The sequence below is a fragment of the Lepisma saccharinum genome, chromosome 17 (assembly GCF_977018435.1).
Source record: "Lepisma saccharinum chromosome 17, izLepSacc3.1, whole genome shotgun sequence".
Lineage (NCBI taxonomy): Eukaryota > Metazoa > Arthropoda > Insecta > Zygentoma > Lepismatidae > Lepisma > Lepisma saccharinum.
Window position 1 is genome coordinate 44,806,139 of NC_139245.1, and position 20,890 is coordinate 44,827,028.

Here is a 20,890-nt window from a genome sequence, read left to right on the forward strand (position 1 = left end):
GCAAACATAGTTAAAATTTGGGGTCATAAAACCATGCACGGGTAGACCCACAAATCATTGACTGATAGCCCCACGAACCATTCACGGTAAGGTTAGGTTAGGCAAGCACAGTTAAAATGTGGGGTTGTAGTAATGTTCATTCATTGTTTTCTGCCTAATTGGCAGGTTTTTCACTGCAATCTCCAGCTTTCCCTGTTCTCTGCCTTACGCTTCGTAATAGCATACGACCCAGTTAATTTAATATCATCCATAAGCTGATATCTCTTTCTTCCACGGCAGGCAGTTCCTTCTTAGACAGTGTCCTAACCAGTTTCTTTTCCTCTTCTTGATGGTCTCCAGTATTGATCTTTTTTCACCAACTCTTTTCAGTACGGCTTCGTTTCTTACCTTGTCCGTCCATTTTACACGCTCCATTTTTCGCCATGTCCACATTTCAAAAGCTTCGGGTCGTTTCTCTTCATTTCTTCTCAATGTCCAGGTTTCTGCACCATATAGTGCTACACTCCACACAAAACATTTCACTAATCTCTTCCTTCGACCTATGTCCATGGGTCCACAAAAAACATTTTTTCTTCTATTGAAAGCTTCTTTTGCTATTGCGATTCTCATTTTCACTTCTTGGTTGCAGCTCATGTCACTGCTTATAGTGCATCCGAGGTACTTGAAGCTATCCACTTGCTGGATTCTTTCACTGTTTGCTCTCACATTAATATTCCTTGGTTTCCGTCCTATAACCATTGCCTTTGTCTTCTTTACATTAATCTTCATTCCATACTGCTCACAGCTGCTGTTTAACTCTTCTAACATACTATTTATGGTTATTTCATCCTCAGCGAATAATGCCATGTCATCAGCAAATCTTATGCAGTTTATTCTTCTTCCTCCCAATTTGACACCTCCTGTACCCTGGAAACAAGTTTTCACTATATCTTCTAAATAGATATTAAACAAAGTAGGCGATAGGCAGCATCCTTGTCGTACTCCTCTTCCAATTTCACAGCCTTCTGTCATTTCGTCTCCTGTTCTCACTTTAACTCGTTGATTCATGTATAAGTTGCTTAGAAGTCTTCTCTCTTTCCAATCTACACCAATTTTCTTCAGAATTTCTAAAAGTTTAACCCAATTCACTCTATCAAAGGCTTTCTCCAGGTCTACAAATACTACAAACACCTCCTTTCCTTTCTCTAAATATCTTTCCCCAATGGTCCTCAGTAAACCAACTGCATCCCTTGTACCTCTTCCTTTCCTGAAACCAAACTGTTCTTCCTCTAACTCGCCACTGACCTTCGAGTATAGACGTCTGTTCAGAATTCTTAGAAGAATTTTTGCTGAGTGAGATATCAAGCTGATTGTCCTGTACTCAGAACATTTTCTGGCATTGCTTTTCTTCTGCAGAGGTATCAAAACAGTCTCCGTGAAATCTTGTGGCCAATCCCCTTTCTCATAGATTTCATTGCATAAGTGCAGTATTTCTCTTTTTCCATCTCCCAGGCATTTGATAAGTTCAACAGGAATTTCATGAGTGCCCGTTGCTTTCCCATTCCTCATTTCTTTGAGTGCTTGCTCAAATTCTTCATTCAGGATATAGTATCCTTTCTCATCATCAGGCACGTCGTCTTCATTTTCTACATTCAGACTGTCTGGGCGATTCTCTTTCTGGTAGAGCTCTTCAACGTACTTTCCCCACACATTCGATATTCCTTTTTTGTCTGTGATTTCACATCCTTCCTCGTCTTCTATCATCCACATTGTTTTCCATTTCTTCTTTTGGAAGCCCAAGCAGTTTACTTCACGATACATCAAGTCATACCTTCCTCTTTTTTCCAGTTCTTCAATTTCTTCACATTTTTGTTTCATCCATTGTTCTTTTGCCCTGTCAGTTTCTCTTCTTAGCTGGTTATTCAGAATCTTGTAATTATGTCTTCCCTCTTCTGTATTTACATTCTTCCATTTTCTCCGTTCCTCCATTTTTTCCAGCATACTTTCAGTAATCCATGGTTTCTTTGCACTTTTCCTTTCCCTGTAGCCTATTGTTTCATCCACTGCCTTCTGTAAGCAGCTTTTTATTCCATCCCACATCTCATCCTTATTGTTACAACTAGCTTTAAACTTATTATAGTTTCCTTGGAAATGTTCTGCAAATTTTTGTCTTTCGTCTTCTTCCCTTAGCTTCTCTAAGTGGGGTTTCTTGCTCACCTGGTTTTGGGTTATCTTCTTCAATGTAAGATTGATTTCTCCTATTAGCAAGATGTGGTCTGAATTAATGTCAGCTCCTGGCAATGTCTTCGCATTTTTCAAACAATTTCGAAATCTTTCTTGTACCAGTATGTAATCTATCTGGTATCTTTTACAATCTCTTGGACATATCCAGGTGTACCTCCTTCTCTTATGTTGCTGGAACAGTGTGTTTCCAACAATTAGGGAGTTTCTTTTACAGAAATTTACCAGGCTTTCCCCTCTCTCATTTCTCTCGCCTAATCCATATCTTCCTACTGTACTTCCATCCTGCCTTTCTCCTACTACAGCATTCCAATCACCCATTACGATAATGCACGATCCCTTTCAGTGGCGTATGCTGAGACCAAGATCAGGGCTATCTCCAAATACAGTAGTGTTTGAATTTTAAATGAAAATGTGTCCGGCAAAAAAGAGGGGGGGGGGTCTTCCTCATTCATTTTGGATTTTTTTGTTTACATCGATATCTTGCCATTAAAAACAACAATAGTAGGCAATGGACATAAACTATTTCATGCTTATTTATAAAGAGGAGCGGTCTATAACATGCAATATGTAGGACATTCATGCGAGTATGAAATAATAATTAACTTCTTACCTTACTTGAAGGTAAACTCCATTCTTCTCTCCTTTTTCGTGAATTTTTTGTCACTTTATCGAAGAATGTGTCCTCACATGAATTTCTGATGTTGATTAGAACCCCTTTCTCAATAGACATTATAGCTAAATTGCTAAGCCGCGCTTGTCCCTGTGTTGCTCATTGTGGCCCCTAAATGCACATTCTTGCTTCCCCAGAAATGCTATTGCATCAATTAATCTTATAATAATTCTGTTTTCCTTCACTTTTTCATTATGCAAATTGTCAGCAATCTTCTCTTGCAAATTCAAGGAATGATCAATTCTTTGAGAACCGAATGTCTGTAAGTTACTGAACGCACGTATATGACTAAGTGATTTTTGGTGTTTATCGCAAGCAGTTACCAAATAGTTTAAATTACTAAATCCTGTTGTATTCTAAGGACTTTTGTCGGTAGAAAAAAGCAAACATGCCGAGCAATACGACTTATTAAGTGCACTCGACCCAGTCAACCAAAGATATTTTTGGTAGCTGGTCTCGTGAAAACGCCTAATATATATCTTATTTTTGTCTTTCTGCACGACTGTAAGGTCCGGAAGAGGTGGAAGAGGCCTACCTGTCTCTATTATTTGCATCCTATCCTCGTAAGGAAGCCGTGAGAATGGCGTCTTGGAGACAAGTTCGGTGATTAAATCCATTTTCACACGCTCACGGAACAAAAACACAGCACAACAAAAGGATTCCCATCCATGAACACGATACGCGGGCGACACAAAGAACTCGGATCTCGGACACAACAAGTTTGACCATATATCCCTTCCTTTTGCAGAAACCACCACCGACCCGCGTGGTTGAAAACACGTGCGTGAATGGTTGCTATGACAACATGGATTGTTTATGTTGCCAAACGTATTTCATTGGGATGACTCGGGCCAAAACCCCTACCGCGAGGGCGAAGGTTTTGACATTTTGACAGCGGGGGGAGGTGGGAGGGGGTTTGCTTGAAACAGAAGTAAACAGGATGGCAACATGGCTGACGTCATCAGAATGTCCCATATAGCTGCGACCGGCTGCGACCACAGTCGAATTTCATGGAGAAGCAAAGTGCCACCTTCAGGCGAAAATCACTAAATTTGGCGGATTTATAATGCTTGTATGTGACGAAATTCATGGAACTGAAAGAGAGACGGGCAATGCTCGAAGGGATGGAGAGGGGGAGGGGATGTGATGTAATTTTCATGAGGCATCCCCCTAGCTTGAATAATTTGCATTGGCACCCCCGCCTATATTTTTTTTCCAGCGATGTAGCGAATTTCGTATTTCCATTGTTGGCAACACTACAAACATCGCCAGGATGCAGAGAAGTCTTCACTCTCCAGCGCTTGGGATTGGAAGCCAGCACCAGGGACCACCAAGGTCGTCCCTGCCAGCACAAATACGTCATGGGTTGAAAGGACCGCCTGCTGGTTCAAAGACTTTATCCTCAGACGAAGAAGCCTGGCGATAAATAAAGACGACCTTACACTAGCGCTTTCCCCCGTGGTCGTTACGTGAGATTGAAGCATCGGTTAAATTTGCTATTCTATTATTTCCTGTATTTTAATATGGGCTTCGGCGATAGCCTAGGTAGCCTAGAATATACGTGCCTGATCCCTTTCTCTCTTTTTCCATCAATTCCTGTATCTTCTCATAGTTTTCCTCCACTTCTTCTTCTGACAACCCACTATGTGGCATATACACTTGAATTAACACTAAGTCTTTCTTCTTTCCTTGAAGTTTCACCATTATAATCCTGTCATCCACATAACGCACTGCTATAACTTTATGTTTCACACGTGGTCCTAGCACTATTCCCACACCACGGTTTCCTTGTTGATCACCTCCAGAATAAAACATCTTGAACTCATCACTCACTATTTCACCATTCTGTTCCCACCTCACTTCTGATATTCCCATAACATCTACTTTGTTTCTTCTCATTTCTGCCTTTAAGTTTTCTAGCTTTCCCGACTGTAACAGGGGTCTGACATTCCACGTTCCAATCCTTAATCTTACCTTCTGTTTGCTTCTTTTTTTCTCATCAGTGTCCTTTGTCATAACGTGTCCTTCCCAGACATCCCCCTCCCGGACATCCGAATGGGGGGCTAGTTTACGTCCGGAATATTTTGCCTTGGAATGACTCATCATGATTGCAGTTTTTCTAGGGAAAAGATATATGCGGTAGCTTCCCGTTGCTTTCCGCACACCACTCTCTCTTTCGCATCTTAAAAGATCCCAGGGGGCCCCAACGAGGAGGTGAGGAGAGTGGATTTGACTAAATGAGCCCTCCGGAATGTCTGGAATGTATATTTCGATTTTTAAGTATTGGAAAAACAAAATCTTCCTGTAAATAATGAGCAATCGTGCATGTCTGTTCAGATCACGGACCACTGAATTTAGCTTAATTTGCAATTTCTACACGTAACCTCCAAATTTTAACTTCAAATTCATTATTATAAGGCCTCGATTAGACTAGAGAGCAACTGGGAAGGCGGTCGTCTGCTACCTTCGCGCAGCACGTTGCCACATCCGCGGCCGAGTGGATATGCGATGTATTTCGCACGCACCGCAATGAAACGATGAACAAGATCTTTGAGCCAAAATTAAAAATAAAGAAATTTCGTTTGACATTAAGCGAACAAATCGAAGCATTTTTGTCTCCATAGATACTACAATTATAAACATACAAATGAAATGGCAAAACAGAAATGAGGCAACTGAACATACATACCTGCAATTTTACTCAGATTCAGAAGATTCATTTTCACCCTCAGTGTCTTCGGAGTCGGAGTCCTGGAGGTTGATAACGAAGGGCTCCATGATGCTGTCTCGAGAGATTTCACGGTGATAATCCTCTTCTTGCAGACGTTCTGCATGTTGCACACATTTATCCCAAGCAGAAACCGACACGTTCGCTACAGCCTCGTGCGTCAACTTTTCGACATCAGCCATTTTAAAAGTGCTGTTCTTTTCTGCAACGTAAGATTTCACTTGCACCCAGATTAATTGAATGGGGTTGTATTGGCAATGGTACGGGGGCAGACGCACAACTTGGTGGCCGAATCCTCTTGCAAGTGTATCCACTTCGTATGATTTCGACGTCGGCTTGTGATTCCTGACCAAAAGTAACAGCTCTGCTCTGGTTTGCGAAGATGCGTGGGGAATATTGTGTTTTTCCAGCCACGATATTATTTCTGCTTTCCTGGTATTTGTTGTTGGGGCCTTATTTAACTCTACAGAATGTACGCTGGCATTATCCATAACTATAGTGGAATTTGGAGGAAGGTTCGGAATTAATTTTTCTTCAAACCACTGCTTAAAAACAGCACCAGTCATTTCGTTGTGGTAATCGGTAGATGTGCTTTTCGATTTTGCTCTGAAAATCAATTTGCAATCGGGAAGGAAGCCGGTGTTTGCAGAGCCAACGTGGCAAACAATCAGACGCCCCCCCTTCCCTACAGGAACTTTTAGACCACCCGTACCATCGTTCATTTGCCAACATGTTTTTCGTGTCTGGTTCTGGTTAACCCACGTTTCATCGAGGTAGAAAACAGGTGATTTTCCTTCTTGTTTGATGCAATGAATCTTTCGCAAGAATGCAGCTCTCGCAGCTACGATGTCCGTCCTTTCCATTAACATCTTCCGTCCATCATTGCATTTTCTATATTTAAACCCCATGCTCTTTAGAATACGCAGCATAGACCATCGGCTGCCAACAAATTTACATTCCGCCTTCATTTTCTTTGCGAGTTTCAATGATGTAGGAAATTCACCATTTCTGTACATGTTCAAAACTTCCCTGCGTAATATGCTCTTATCGAAATCATCAATATCGGTAACAGGCTTTTCGCGGCGAGGATTTTTGCCTGGTGATCGAAATACAGCACTCCCACTTGCACGAACAGATTTTTTCCCCTCGCTCACAATTCTCTGCACTGAACGCAAACTTACCCCGCACGCCGCGGCAGTCCTTTCTTGAGGTCTGGCAACATGGCACTCAGCTTCGCCCTCCACAATCGTTTTCTGCTCGGCCTCGATTTTAAAGTAATTGTACACGTTGTACACGATCTCACGTGCTTGCTTGTGTAAAACACAACGCTTCCTATTCTCAGCTTCCATTGTGCACACGGATACACCAAATATTGCTACTCCAATAGCCACAACCAAAACAGTAAATCACAGCGTTCAAAACTCCGCACGCGGAAAGACAGTTACAGATTCGACCGTACTGGCTCCAAGTCAGCGTTGCCAGCCTCGCACGGGAAACAAACGCTGCTCACTGAATTTATTCTGTAGGCTACTGGAAAGGGTAGTAGAATTTCACGCTTATCAGACATTTTATTATTTGCGTTTGTAATAATAATAATAATAATAATAACAAAATAAGGAATAATAACACCAAACACTTATTTCGCTGTTATGGTTCTGTTTACCAGAAAATATTTAGGTCGAAATGAATTCTTGGACTGTTACACGTATATTATTTTCTAATAAGTGCTGTAACTTTCCAGTTCTTCGTTGTACGGTTGTACTTTCCATTTTTAATTCAATACATTACAGAATTACTGGGAACGATTTCTTTGGTTAGCGTTCTTATTATGCGTATGGATGACTATGGCAATAGGTATGGCAATAACACTAATATAATACAGATACATTGTTATTGTTACCCGTATTGATATAGCAATTTTACATATATAATAATACGTACAACAATAACTCAAACATAACTGTATGACATGATGGTTGCCGTTATAAAACATTGCATAAGATCGTGGTGGCTTGAACCCAATCTATTCAGTAGCAACTTTAAATATTTTGTTTTTTGATTTTATGTTTTCAGTCCACTTTATGCACAGTAAGGCTAATCGGGACTGGACCTACAGTTTAAAGTGGGTTCCGAACCACTGTGTCATGAACCTCAACCGGGTATCGAACCCGGGACCACTTGATTGCAAGGCAACGACGCTACCACTCCGCCATGGGGGAGGCCCTTTAGATATCGTGTTTGCCTCACGGACCAGATAAAAGGCAAAACGTTCTCTGCAATTATCTCTGCAGGTTTTCACGCGTTTTACTTTCCGTTCCAATTACCCACACCTTTTCCTATTTCGATACAAACAGCTGTCCCTTGCCTCACCGACAATGTAGACTTTGAATTTGCACTATTTATTTGTTTGGAATGAGTTGCAAGGGAATAGGTACATAATGCTTGGATTGCTGTCCCTAGTTGTGGCGGTTACATTTTACGGATGGTTTCAGCACTTATAGCTAGGGTTGGCAACGCTGCCTTTTCTTGCTACTGCGCACCCACTTTCCACCCGCCTTCCCAGATGCTCTCAAGTCTAGTGAATGTGCGAAATACAGTGTGTCCGAAAAGTCACGCAACCCGGTGTTTACGACCGTATAACGGAATAGCGAAACGGAATGAGAAGAAACGCTTTCTGCCAAGAGAATGCCCAGTATATTGGGAAAATTTAGAGAGACAAACATATGTAAGAACATGCATGGTTTAATAACAAATAAGCAAAGTGTTGCCAAAGGCGGAGAAAAAATATTTGCAAATCGTGTATATTGATGCACAGAACTCATTGAGGTAAATTATTGCAACATTTCACAATACCAACGAACAATTTGGATGGCCATCTAATGAATTTGACAGAAAAAGAACTTTGACGAAGTTTCAAAAACATTGCAGAAGGGAATAAATGGGCTGTTCCAAAAATCGATGTTTTCACAATATTACGAGGGACACTGGCAACACTGTTGGTGTCACGTGTCACTAACAGACGTGTTTCACCTCAGGCTATCACACTACGACACTTTAAACGATAAAGGAGAAAGTTGGTTATTCTCGAACATATGCAATAAATTACATACACTTTGCAACCCTGAAATGTGGGTATCACTACAAATTAAAGCAAATGTTCGAAGTGTCCACCATTTTCTTGGATACATAAGTTGGTTCGCTTGATCATGTTCTCAGATACCTTCCTGAGGGTTTCAGCACCGATATTATTAATTTCCTGTGTAATGTTTCGTTTCAGCTCCTCCAATGTTCTGGATGCTGTTTGGTATACTTTCCCCTTTAAGTAACCCCACACAAAGAAATCTCCAGATGTTAAATCGGGCCATCGGGCAACTGGGCCATAAATTATTGGATATTAGATGATCACAAAATGTATGGCAAGTTGCTCCATCTTGTTGTAGCCAAACATCACGTTCGTCTTCTTCCAGGAGAGCAACGAATTGCATTATGAGATCCCCGTACACAGCAGTATCCACTGTTGTCTCCAAGAATAATGGTCCCATACGACCTCGCGATATTCCACACCATGCACCGATTTTCGGAGAGTGCAAGGGTAGTTCATGCAACTGATGTGGGTTCCCTGTCGACCAATGCCTGGAATTTTGGCTGTTGACATACCTATCCAATTGAAACCACATTTCAGGGTTGCAAAGTGTATGTAATTTATTGCATATGTTCGAGAATAACCAACTTTCTCCTTTGTCGTTAAAAGTGTCGTAGTGTGATAGCCTGAGGTGAAACACGTCTGTTAGTGACACGTGACACCAACAGTGTTGCCAGTGTCCCTCGTAATATTGTGAAAACATCGATTTTTGGAACAGCCCATTTATTCCCTTCTGCAATGTTTTTGAAACTTCGTCAAAGTTCTTTTTCTGTCAAATTCATTAGATGGCCATCCAAATTGTTCGTTGGTATTGTGAAATGTTGCAATAATTTACCTCAATGAGTTCTGTGCATCAATATACACGATTTGCAAATATTTTTTCTCCGCCTTTGGCAACACTTTGCTTATTTGTTATTAAAACATGCATGTTCTTACATATGTTTGTCTCTCTAAATTTTCCCAATATACTGGGCATTCTCTTGGCAGAAAGCGTTTCTTCTCATTCCGTTTCGCTATTCCGTTATACGGTCGTAAACACCGGGTTGCGTGACTTTTCGGACACTCTGTATTACAAAAATCGGGGAGGGGTCCAGTATTGTAAATTTGCTCCATTATTATTACTTTTTGTTCACTTTGGGAATAATGAGAATTGTATGATGAAATTGAAATGGCACTCGAGGAACACCCATGCCTATGCTGGGATTTGAAGCTGGGAACTTCAGCGGCAAGATTGGAAATTTTTCACTTGATTTGTTTGACCACTGAACCAGCCTTAATTCTGCATGAACATCCCTTGCAATGTGACACTCAGACTAGGAATGGCTATAAAATCCAGATTTTAAATTATATCATATCGGTTTGGGATGTAATGGATAATCCAATATCCAGAGAATTTAGATATCTGTGCAATCCAGATAGAGTAGAATTGATGAAGGATTTGTGGAAAATATGTACAGTGAAATAACAAAGTGACGAATGAAAGAATATGTAGATAGCCCGTTAAATGGATAAACAATGAAACTGTATGGATAAAGCACATTCGGATATCCAGATTTTGCCATCCCTAGTTCAGATCAGCTAAAACTAAACATCGTAACAACTTAGTTAAATATATGTATTGATGCATATCTGTTACTTTAGTTTTGGCCACGGTGGCTCAGTCGGTAACGCATCTGACTACCATGCTAAAGGTCCCGGGTTCGATCCCCGGCCGGTTCAAATCCGGGAACTTTTCTAACGATGGAAGCGGCCCCGGCGTCGAATAACATGGGTACCTGGGGGAAACCCTGGGGGTAAAGGCAGTCAGGGGCATGATGCTGATCACATCACCCCACTCCCGACCGGATCAAGAAAGTGTGGGGCGTTACCCCCACACCCCCTATACGCCTTCATGGCGTGGTGCTATGCACAGGGGAACACTTTTAACTTTTTTTTTTTTTTTAGAGTTGATGGTGTTCATGCCATGAGGTTTAATGCAAATTTTTAAAGTTATACAGTGTGTCCATAAAGTCAAGCAACCGAGACTTTGAAAGTACATAACTTTTGTACAAAGAACGATGGAGACATGAAACTTACACTGGGTGTTAACTTTGTGGATTTTTTTGAACATTAATCAAGAAAATTATTCTCTACATGCAGCATGCAGGTAAAGTTACTAAGCTTTTAAAAAGTTTTTGTTTGAAGTAAAAACACACACTGATAAAAGACAGCTGTGGAGTCGCAAAATTTTTTCGATATGTATTGGTGGCCTGTGAGTATATTTATTGAACTGATATAGGAAAAATAATTTTTTATGCATTACAGACTATTTTATGGGGTTAATTATGACATGTTTATGAAAAAGTATGTTTTTTTTTATTAATTACAAGGTTAATGGCAACATTGGTCATGTCCGAGGGCAGTGCCAAGTGTGACAGACATCTGGGGATGTCATTCAATCAGTATCCAGATGAAAGTAAATATTTGAAATTTATTGTACAAAAAACTATCTTTTTGTATCAAAATCTCGCTTGCGTGATTTTTTGGACACACTGTACATGCGAAACTGATTACATTTAATGATTTACTTTTGCAATTTACATGTTAAGTAGTACTATTTTGAGAAGCTACTGGAGGTGGCTTATTGGGATGATCTCTATTCTACACCACTAACAATCTATTGCCAATTGATGGTGCTGGAATTTGCTGACTGATTCAGAGATCTTCAACTCTATCGATGAAATGAGCTAGTTACATGTTATAAAAGTGGACTTCTAGATTCCTTCCTGGGATTATGAAACTCTGATGTTGTAAATCCATCAGCTTGAAATGTAGCTTTGTTAAACATCTGCCTGCCCTCTTCACCTTGGACTGAGGGCAGTGGTTTTCCAGTGCTGGCTAACATTCCATATAGCAGGAAGGTTTGCTTCAGGTCGATTGGAAATGAAAGAATAAATTTCCAAATCTTGACATAGTTTCTCTAAAATATCTCAACATTACATGTGTGTGTGTTTTTCAACTAAGTTTTAATCTAATGAAACTAAACGATGATTAACACATTACTGCGGTTCATTTTCATAAGTTGAACACTTTCATGTTTTATGCAAGTGTAAACATGTTGAGAATTAAAAGTTTAATAGAAATTATGGTACTTTAGTATTATACGGACTACCTTATTTGTCTACGTTAAAGGAAATAAGTGTTTTTGGTGATTTTATTGTTCAAAGTTGTCCTAGCGTTGTGCAATAAGGGAGACCCTGACTTCACTTGTCTCCCTTATCGCACAAAGTAAGGACAACCTAACGATGTGAGGTCACTCGGGAAATACCTATGTTGTTAGGTTTGGTTTTCTTAGCATAAATACACTGTAAATGTATTATTTGTACTAAGATAACTAAACTCAACAAGCCTAAAATAACGAATTAGGCATTTAGCCTTACATCTGCACATAAATTAGGCTTCTTATGTTTCAATTTATATAGGAGGTTCTTCAAACTTAATTCTACTTTTTTTTTCACTTCCACTTCCATATCATTTAACATAGACAAATGAGGTAGTTCGTATAATACTAAAGTACCGAAATTATTTACAGAATTATTATAAAGGATTTTTTAAAATAACTATATTTTTTTGTGTTGGATATGTATTCCAAATCAAGGCTTTCAGTGTTAAAGTTTGTTGGAGGTGTGTTTAATTCAGCTGAGTAAGAAAAAGTATACTAGCAAGTTTGGGATATTGGTTTTATTGACTTTTGTTTCTCTTCTTTTCTTTGCAGAAGGCAATTGAGTTGAACCCATCTGATGCAACAACTGTGTACATGTTGGGAAGCTGGTAAGCATCTATATCATATGTATGCTACAGGGTGTTTAAAAAAGGTAACTAAACCTGTATTTGTACCCTCTGCCAGGGGTTCCCATCCCCCTCCCCAAAGCCAGTAACACTTCCCCTCCCCCAAATCATGTCAGTTGTCCCCTCAAACTGGCTCCTCGATGGTGCAGTGGTAGCATCGTCACCTTGTAATCAAGGGGTCCCAGGTTCGATAACCGATGGAGGCACATGCTGGTTCAGGTTCCACTTTAAACTGTAGGTCCAGTCCCGATTAACCTTACAGTGCATAAAGTGGACTTAAAACACCAAATCAATCGTCTCCTCAAACCATGTCATATCATAATCTCCATAAAGTATTTAATTAAAACAGCGTGTATAGTGGAAGTAACTTTTTCTTAGCTTTACTGAACACTGTACCAGATCTGCGTCTCCTCACTAAACAGGAATGCATAAACTGTCCCCTCATCGCAATTTCCGCAACAGTCTATGACAATAATAATACACAAGAATTTGGTACCCTCCTCAATTTAATGCTCAATCCCCCCTAACTAAAATACCCACCATAATCTAAGACTTAACACTGATATTCAAGAATTTGATATATTCCCACCATAATTTCATTCTCATTCTCCCCAAGAATTCACGTGTCAATTTAAGGCCTAATATGTTAGAGTTGGATATTGCCCCCCCCCCCCCTTGACAATATTAGGGTGGATCAAATGAAAACTGAACAGGGGCCACAGAATGACATCAAAAAGGTTTATTTCAAACGTAATCTCCAAAGTTACACAAGTACTTGTCCCACTGTTTCACCAAACTGGAATACCCTGCTCGTAGAACTCCTTTGGCAGAGATCGGAACCAGTTACGAACATTGCCCATGAATGCTTGAATGGGCCAAAGATATGGAAGTCGCATGGTGATAGATCAGGACTATATGGTGGGTGTTCCAACACTGTCCCCCCAAACGTCGCCAGCATGTTCTTTGTAACAGCTGACGTATGTGGTCACTCATTGTCATGCAGCAAGACCACTCTAGAGGACAACAGGCTGGGCCGTTTTGCCTTGATTGCTGCATGCATATGGTGGAGGGTACTGTAGTAACAAGCAGTATTGATCGTTTGACCATGGTCCAGGAACTCCGGGAGAAGGGGTCCTTCATGATGGAAAAAACATGTCATCATCACTTTGCCACTACTCTGCACCATCTTGGACTTCTTCGGCAGTGGAGAGTTCGGATGTCTCCTCTATTGGCTTTGTCATTTGCTTTCGGGTTGGAAGAGTTGACACCAAGATTCATCACCTGCCACAGTCCGTTCCAGAAAATTGTCCTCAGCATGTTATCTCAGGAGATGCTGCATAGACAATCCCATATGGAGCTCTTCATTGCTGGCAAACATTCTGCCGCCGCAGGTGAAGCACTGACTGACTGACTGACTGCCTGCCTGCCTGCCTGCCTGCCTGCCTGCCTGCCTGCCTGCCTGCTCGCCTTCTCGATGCCCGACCTCCTACGCATATCACGTGCTTACGTGTGACTATCTAGGGTGAGTCCATTATGCAATAGGCGTTTCCTTCCTTACCTCCCGCTCTACTTCTACACGGGGTTGTCGTCACACACACATACATAAATATACGCCAATACATACACTGTTCCATTTACATTTGATCCACCCTCATACATATTGCCCGTTACAATTCCCTTGGAAGTCTACAAATGGCTATTTATATAACAAGCAATGGTTAATTGATAAGGCAATTCAACTTGTGCTCAATGCTATATTGTTCACGTCAAATTTCAATGATAAAAATCCCCCCCCCCCCAATTTTTCTGGACACAATGTGCATCCACATACCCACCTGTAGGCACCCCTGCCCCTAAATACTTCCTGTTTTTCATCTAATGGATTAAATATGTTGCATTTAAGGTGTACATTTTTTTACATGTATTTTAAAAAATATATAAATGTTGAATTTTATATTATTTGAAAGAAACCCCCCCCCCCAAAGTCTCGATGGCACAGGGCGCCCCTGCCCTCTGGATAAAATTCCTTCTCCTGCTAGTTCAGCCAGCCCAGTAGACTCAGTTTGTGTCAGGCACATTCGTGGGAAACCTCACACTATCTGATTTGTAAGTAAGAGTTCATTGTGACATTGTCGTCATGATCAAAGAAACATGATGAACTTTGCAATCTTTATTGTTAATGAAATATATGGGAGAAATAGAATACGGGACCTGGGAGTTTAGCCCTAATGAAGGAGTTCCCAGGAAAAACAAGAGCGTTGTTCACCCTATAATGCCCTTACTGGACAGTGTGAAACTTATGATTTCTGACCCTGATTTGTAAGTAGTACAAGATGAGATCTACTTTTTGCTTAATTTTACCAAAGATTAGATTGGTAAGCATGCTACTCAACCAGAAGTCCTGGATTTGAATCCCCATCCGGGCATGGGTGTTCTTTGTGAGTATCCATTCATCAGTTTCATCATATCATCACTTAATCTTCATCTTCGCAATTAGGCAAAGAGTGGCGGAACAGAAAGTAAAATTATCCCAATCAATGAATCAATTACTAAAAATTATGTAAGATATTTAATTATCAGGTGTTGTAAATCACTCAAGTGGTAATTAATTGGTTCCTCGGGCACATTTTATGTTCATTTTATGTTATGTTATGAAAGGAGTATTGTAGTTTTCATTATTATTATTATTATTACAATACAAAATGCATACTCTACATTTGTATCTTGAACATCTTGTTGGTATTCTCTCATTTAATGACAGTTATTTATCCACACATTGTTACAGGGGGACATTTCTCTCTAATGAAGAAGAAAAATGAATTATGTATATGTAAAATTAGGGCTGAACCGATACCAATGTATCTGTATCGGCCGATGGTATCGGCCGATACCTTTTGCCACCGATACCTTCTGATGCAATTGTTTTTGAGTTTCTAGAATGAAGGCCAAGAGCAACATCAAAAGTTTGTTCACCCTTCCTTGTGGCAGACTGCAAGAATTTCCGCACATAGTTTTCCCCAGAATTATTGGACTACTCCTCACCCTCCTGGGAAGTAGATGATTGACAAAAGATCAAAGGCATGGGTAGAGGGAAAGCTGCACCCAAACTTCTGGAAGGCATGCAACTACCTGATAAAGGCTGTGTGGAAATAAAAGAAATCATTCATTTCCAAATCCTGTTTGCACACTCGTGGTGAAAGAAAGGTGGACATTTTTAAAACCAGCATTACTACCATGCTGGGTTGTTTCTGGGCCAGATAATTGCAGAGTTCTCACTGTGGAATTCTTCTATTTGTTTCTACATTCAAGCAGGGAAGGACGGAGGGTTGTGGATTCAACAATTTCTTCTTGTACTCTTCCCTTCTGTGCTCTGGTGTATGCAGAGGGGGAGGGGTGACTGAAGGGGCTGCATCCCCCACTGAATTCCGAGAAAATCAATATTTTATATTAAAAGCAGTGAAAAACTCAGGGGGAAAAACAGAGTGGTAAATGCAAAGTAACCTTAAAATCACTTCCGAATGCCATTTTCGCAAGTGGATTGCTTTTAATGAGAAAAATCTTATTCTGTATACCCCCCCCCCCCCCATCCTGTAAAAAGCATCTATGCCCTATACATCTTAACAATTCCAGCCCCTTCCGAAAAAATCCTGCCTACGCCAGTTCGTGTAAGTATTTTATGTGACTGTTGGTATCGGGCTAATGACAGTGACTGATGAACAGTATTCTACAAAGAGGCGTTATTTTAATAACAGTATTTGCATATATTTATACATTGCTTTTCTCCCTCTCCAAGTTAACCAAAACAATAAGAATGAATAGTGTTGACATGAAACTGAAGTAAAGACAAAATCCACCTTTTTTTAAAAAACTGCAACACGTTAAAACTTCTTGCAACATTTCAAAAACCTATTTCTTTGCATAATCAAATACCAAATTTCACAAGGCATTTTAAAGTACAGAGTGTTTGTTCAAATCTCCCTAATTTCAATTAATTACTGTGAACGAAGGAGGATTAATTGTGAAATAACTATAACACCAAATGAAAGGCCAGATCTTCAAGTTTTGTTTTCATGACTTCAAGTTGTCAGTTTGCTCACTATGCATCACCACGGTTGCATAAATAAAAACTGCAACTGTTCAACAACGTGCGCAGGTATGCAAAAAAGTAAAGTGCTCCCCTGTGCTTTGCACCACGCCAAGAAGCATATAGGGGGTGTGGGGTTAGGGCCCCACACTTTCTTGATCTCAGCCAAGCTGGGAGTGATGTGATCAGCACCACACCCCTGGCCACCTTTACCCCCCAGAGTTTCCTCCAGGTACCCACTTTTTATGACGCTCGGTGGTAGCCGGAGCCGCTGGAACAGGTTGAAAAAGTCCCGGTTCTCCCCTGCCGGGGATCGAACCCAGGTATTTCACATGGTAGTCAGACGTGTGTGGTATGCTGAGACAAAATCTGTGATTGCAACGCAAGGAAATTTCAGACGAGTGTACGGAGGAGTTGCACCTGATGCTAAATCAATTAGGCTGTGGTTTAGTAAGTTTCTAACAACCGGCAGTGTCCTAAAACAATCTGGTGGAGCTCACCGTTGTGTGTCGGAGGAAAAGGTGGAAGAAATTCGAGTGGGGTTTCAGGGAAGCCCGAGTAAATCAATCCACCAGGCATCTAGGCAATTCGTGTGTTTACGACTCCAGTGAGAGTTACGAACCCACATACATGATATGATTGCAACAGTAACAGGGGACATGTTGGAGAGAACATGGCAAGAAGTTGAATACAGACTGAATATTATTTGTGCTACCAATGGGACACATGTGCAGGTGTATTAGTGTGTGGAAAATAAAATTTATAAGTTTTTCTTCAACTCTCTGAAATTTTGTTGCTCTATCATTCATACCTTCTCTTCTATGATTAATTGAAATTGGGGAGATTTGAACGGAACACCTGGTATTGTAATGCTACATGAGAATAATTTGGGAGTTATTTAATGTAATTAAAAATGTGATGCAATGAGTTAGTATGACTTGATAACTAGCCTTTATTATTTTAAAATCTAATTTTACAAGTATCGGTGAGAGTATCAGTATCTGCTAAGCCCTATGTAAGATATTATACACTATGTCCCCCAATCCCCCCAATAATTCAAAGCTAAAAATGCTCATGCACACCACACTAAATTTTTAAGGCAGCTGCTTGTTTGTTGACAAGGTTGTACTAAATTTACCATTGGACACCCGTAAATCATCCCAGTACCCCTTAGATTCAAAATTCAGGATTAACCCCTGCTTAATTGGGTAAGGAATCTGGCTACATATACCACTGAACTATGCCCATGTACTTTTGTGTGTTCAGTGTGGTCTGCAAGGTACGAGCTGTGGAAATCGGTAGTTCCAAGTCCAGCATTGGTGGAGAGCTGGGATTGGTCAAAATGCAACGCTGAATCCCAAAATTATCACAAAAGGTCACAGTAAATTGATGAGAACAGGTTCTGTGTTGGATGCATGATGTACTGGTCAACCGTCAACGTCACTATCAGAGGAGAATGTTGTACATGTGGGGGAAATGTTTGAAATAAGCCCAGCATATAGAGTGGGCTAACAAGCTATACCATTGAGACTGTTTTGAAGAAATGCGAAATAAAAAAATATGTTACAACATAAAGTCCCGAGCCCTACTTATCAGACACCCTGTACATTCAATCCTCATAGAGCAAAATGCTACATTTTCACTCTTTTTAAGTTTCACCTTGGTCCCCCTGATAAATGTTAAATCGAGGTTCCACTGAAATAAATATAATGTATTTCTTCCGCTGGAATAAAACTTGGCCACATATGTTGATTTGCAGCCTTTCACACATGTATTACATGCATTTTGTATTGCATATAACGTTCAGATTGGACTTCTTGAATTTTTCATTCTTGTGATGTAGACTTGGTCCATTGTGCAGTGATGCTTTGAAACATGTATGTGTGTTGTAACATTTTTTATTATTTTTTTTAAGGTGCTTCCAGGTTGCTGACTTGCCATGGTACCAAAGAAAGCTTGCAAGTGCAATTTTCGCTACGCCACCGAATTCAAGTTACGAGGAGGCACTTTACTATTTTCAGAAGGCAGAAAAAATGGACCCACACTTTTACAGGTATTTTTATTTTAATTGAAGTTGTAGTTTCTACGTAGATGTGGTCATCATCAGTGCTAATTGAATTTGGGATGCCCTCAAATTATTCCCTCAAAAAAGCACATTACTCTAAGAGAGAATTAAATGATTTGATGCAAGATATTGTCCAACGTAAATTTATTCACTAATTATTATTGTAAACAGCTAATTCATTTTGTGGTCCCATTTCACAGTGTAAAAAAGGTAAAGTGTTCCCCTGTGCATAGCACCACGCCATGAAGGCGTATAGGGGGTGCGGGGGTAACGCCCCACACTTTCTTGATCCGGTCGTGAGTGGGGGTGATGTGATCAGCATCACGCCCCTGACCGCCTTTACCCCCCAGGGTTTCCCCCAGGTACCCATGTTATTCGACGCTGGGTAGGTGCCGGGGCCGCTTCCACCGTTAGAAAAGTTCCCGGATTTGAACCGGCCGGGGATCGAACCCGGGACCTTGAGCATGGTAGTCAGACGCGTTACCGACTGAGCCACCGCGGCTCAACATTTCACAGTGTTAAGATGGAATTCAAATTCTTATAAAAACAACAAATAGCTTAGTTGGTAACAAATTTGGAAATCTTGATTTTACGTGGCTGGTAAGAATCCAGAGAATATACTAAACACATTAACATCTGGAGCTGCGGTGGTGTAGTCAGTATGGCATCTGACTGCCACGTGGGAGACCCGGGTTCAATTCCCAGGGTTGGTGATCTAAGGTCAAAATTTTACTGTCTACAGAAAGCGGCTCTGGGGCTTACATTAACATCTAGTGGCAGAAAATTTGATTACAAACAGAAGACCTGGAAACTGAGAGATCACAAAAAAATTCTCAACCACAGTCCACATTATAATCTTTGCTGAGTGGCTGCTGACATCTTCCTGACTGAAATCCTCAACACTTCAATCTTACACACGAAGATCCTCCTAAACAAGAAATATGAAATTAGGAAGCTAAATGTCTTGTGTTTTCCTTCTTTCTATTCCAGTTATTTGATGTTGCTTGTGTGCCTGTTCAGTTAATTGCTACGCTGAGGGTGAATGATGTACTGATGAAATGTAAGAGACAAGCACAATCGTACATCCATACCTTAACCAGTGTTCAAATGAGGGACTTGGGTTTTGCAGTGCATTAAGTTAAATCCTCCTATCACAGAGGTCAGTATCTTGCCTTCTCACTGTGGAGACATTTTTTATTTATTCAAGTATTTGCTTTGAACTTTTTGACTAAGAATGTTGTATTTTCTTGTATTTCTTCGTTGTAAATCATTTTCTCCTAAGTCAAAAATCATTCCCTCCGGGGAGGGTGAATTATGACCCTCACCTTATGATAAGGTATTAGTTACCTGTTACCTATGGTGCTTCGGCTTGTTTTTGGGCCATGGCCTCCCCCGTAGCGTCGGTAGACGTGCCCGGGCTGGCCAAATTCTGGGCAGAATATGACTCTCTAATGTCCGACATCGAACCTTTCAGCACGCGGATTGCCACATCACACCTAAGTGGAAAAACAGCGATGAAGCTAGAGCGCAGAACTGTTACCTCATTGCCCATGGCTACCGAAGGAAACATTCTATTTTAGTTTCCTCTGCATTGTAATGTGCTTTAATGCAGCAGGTGATTAGCCTATTGGGTGGGTGTGGTGGAAAAGGACTCTGAATGAGAGCCGGGTATTGACATTAACCATCATTAACATTAAAACTGCGTGCTACGCAGCTTGCCCCCCAAAAAAAGTTTCGCGGAGGAAAAAAAACAATTCTGACATGTCGCTATTTAACAAATTTCAAAATCCCGCAACACGTAGCGTTCCAACATGAACGTGGGGATCTTAAATAGGGATGTAACTTGCCCCTCCCGATTATTTCTATTGATGGTAGAGACAGCCCTGAACGGGACAGGTACAATTATCTAAATTAACATTAAAATAAACTCAGATTCGGTTTAGACTGAAGTGAGCAATGCAAATGGCAGATAAGGGTGTAGACTAGCTTACCCTGTTCGGTTTAGAATAGACCAATAGCTCCTGCTTCTCCGATGATTCCAAGTAAAAGGACCTCGTGTCACTCTCATGCGCACTTATTTAAACCCTCGCTTGGCCTCTCGTCACCTCTCGCCAAAGGCCAGTGTTCTTACCATTTCCTGTAAAAAGCTT

The 20,890-nt window shown here is 40.6% G+C and overlaps 1 protein-coding gene across 4 annotated transcripts in view; it reads left to right on the top strand.

Moving 5' to 3' along the window:
• Nucleotides 1-20,890, top strand: part of LOC146001714 (regulator of microtubule dynamics protein 1-like) — a 53,594-nt gene that overhangs the window by 8,303 nt on the left and 24,401 nt on the right. For 3 of the 4 annotated variants that reach the window (XM_083139381.1, XM_083139383.1, XM_083139382.1), the window contains exons 4-5: nt 12,518-12,573; nt 18,591-18,728. In XM_083139381.1, the coding sequence (XP_082995507.1) occupies nt 12,518-12,573; nt 18,591-18,728 (194 nt within the window). Of the gene's footprint in view, nt 1-12,517; nt 12,574-18,590; nt 18,729-19,730; nt 19,855-20,890 lie in introns of those variants that run through there. The other variant, XM_083139384.1, reaches the window with a different exon arrangement.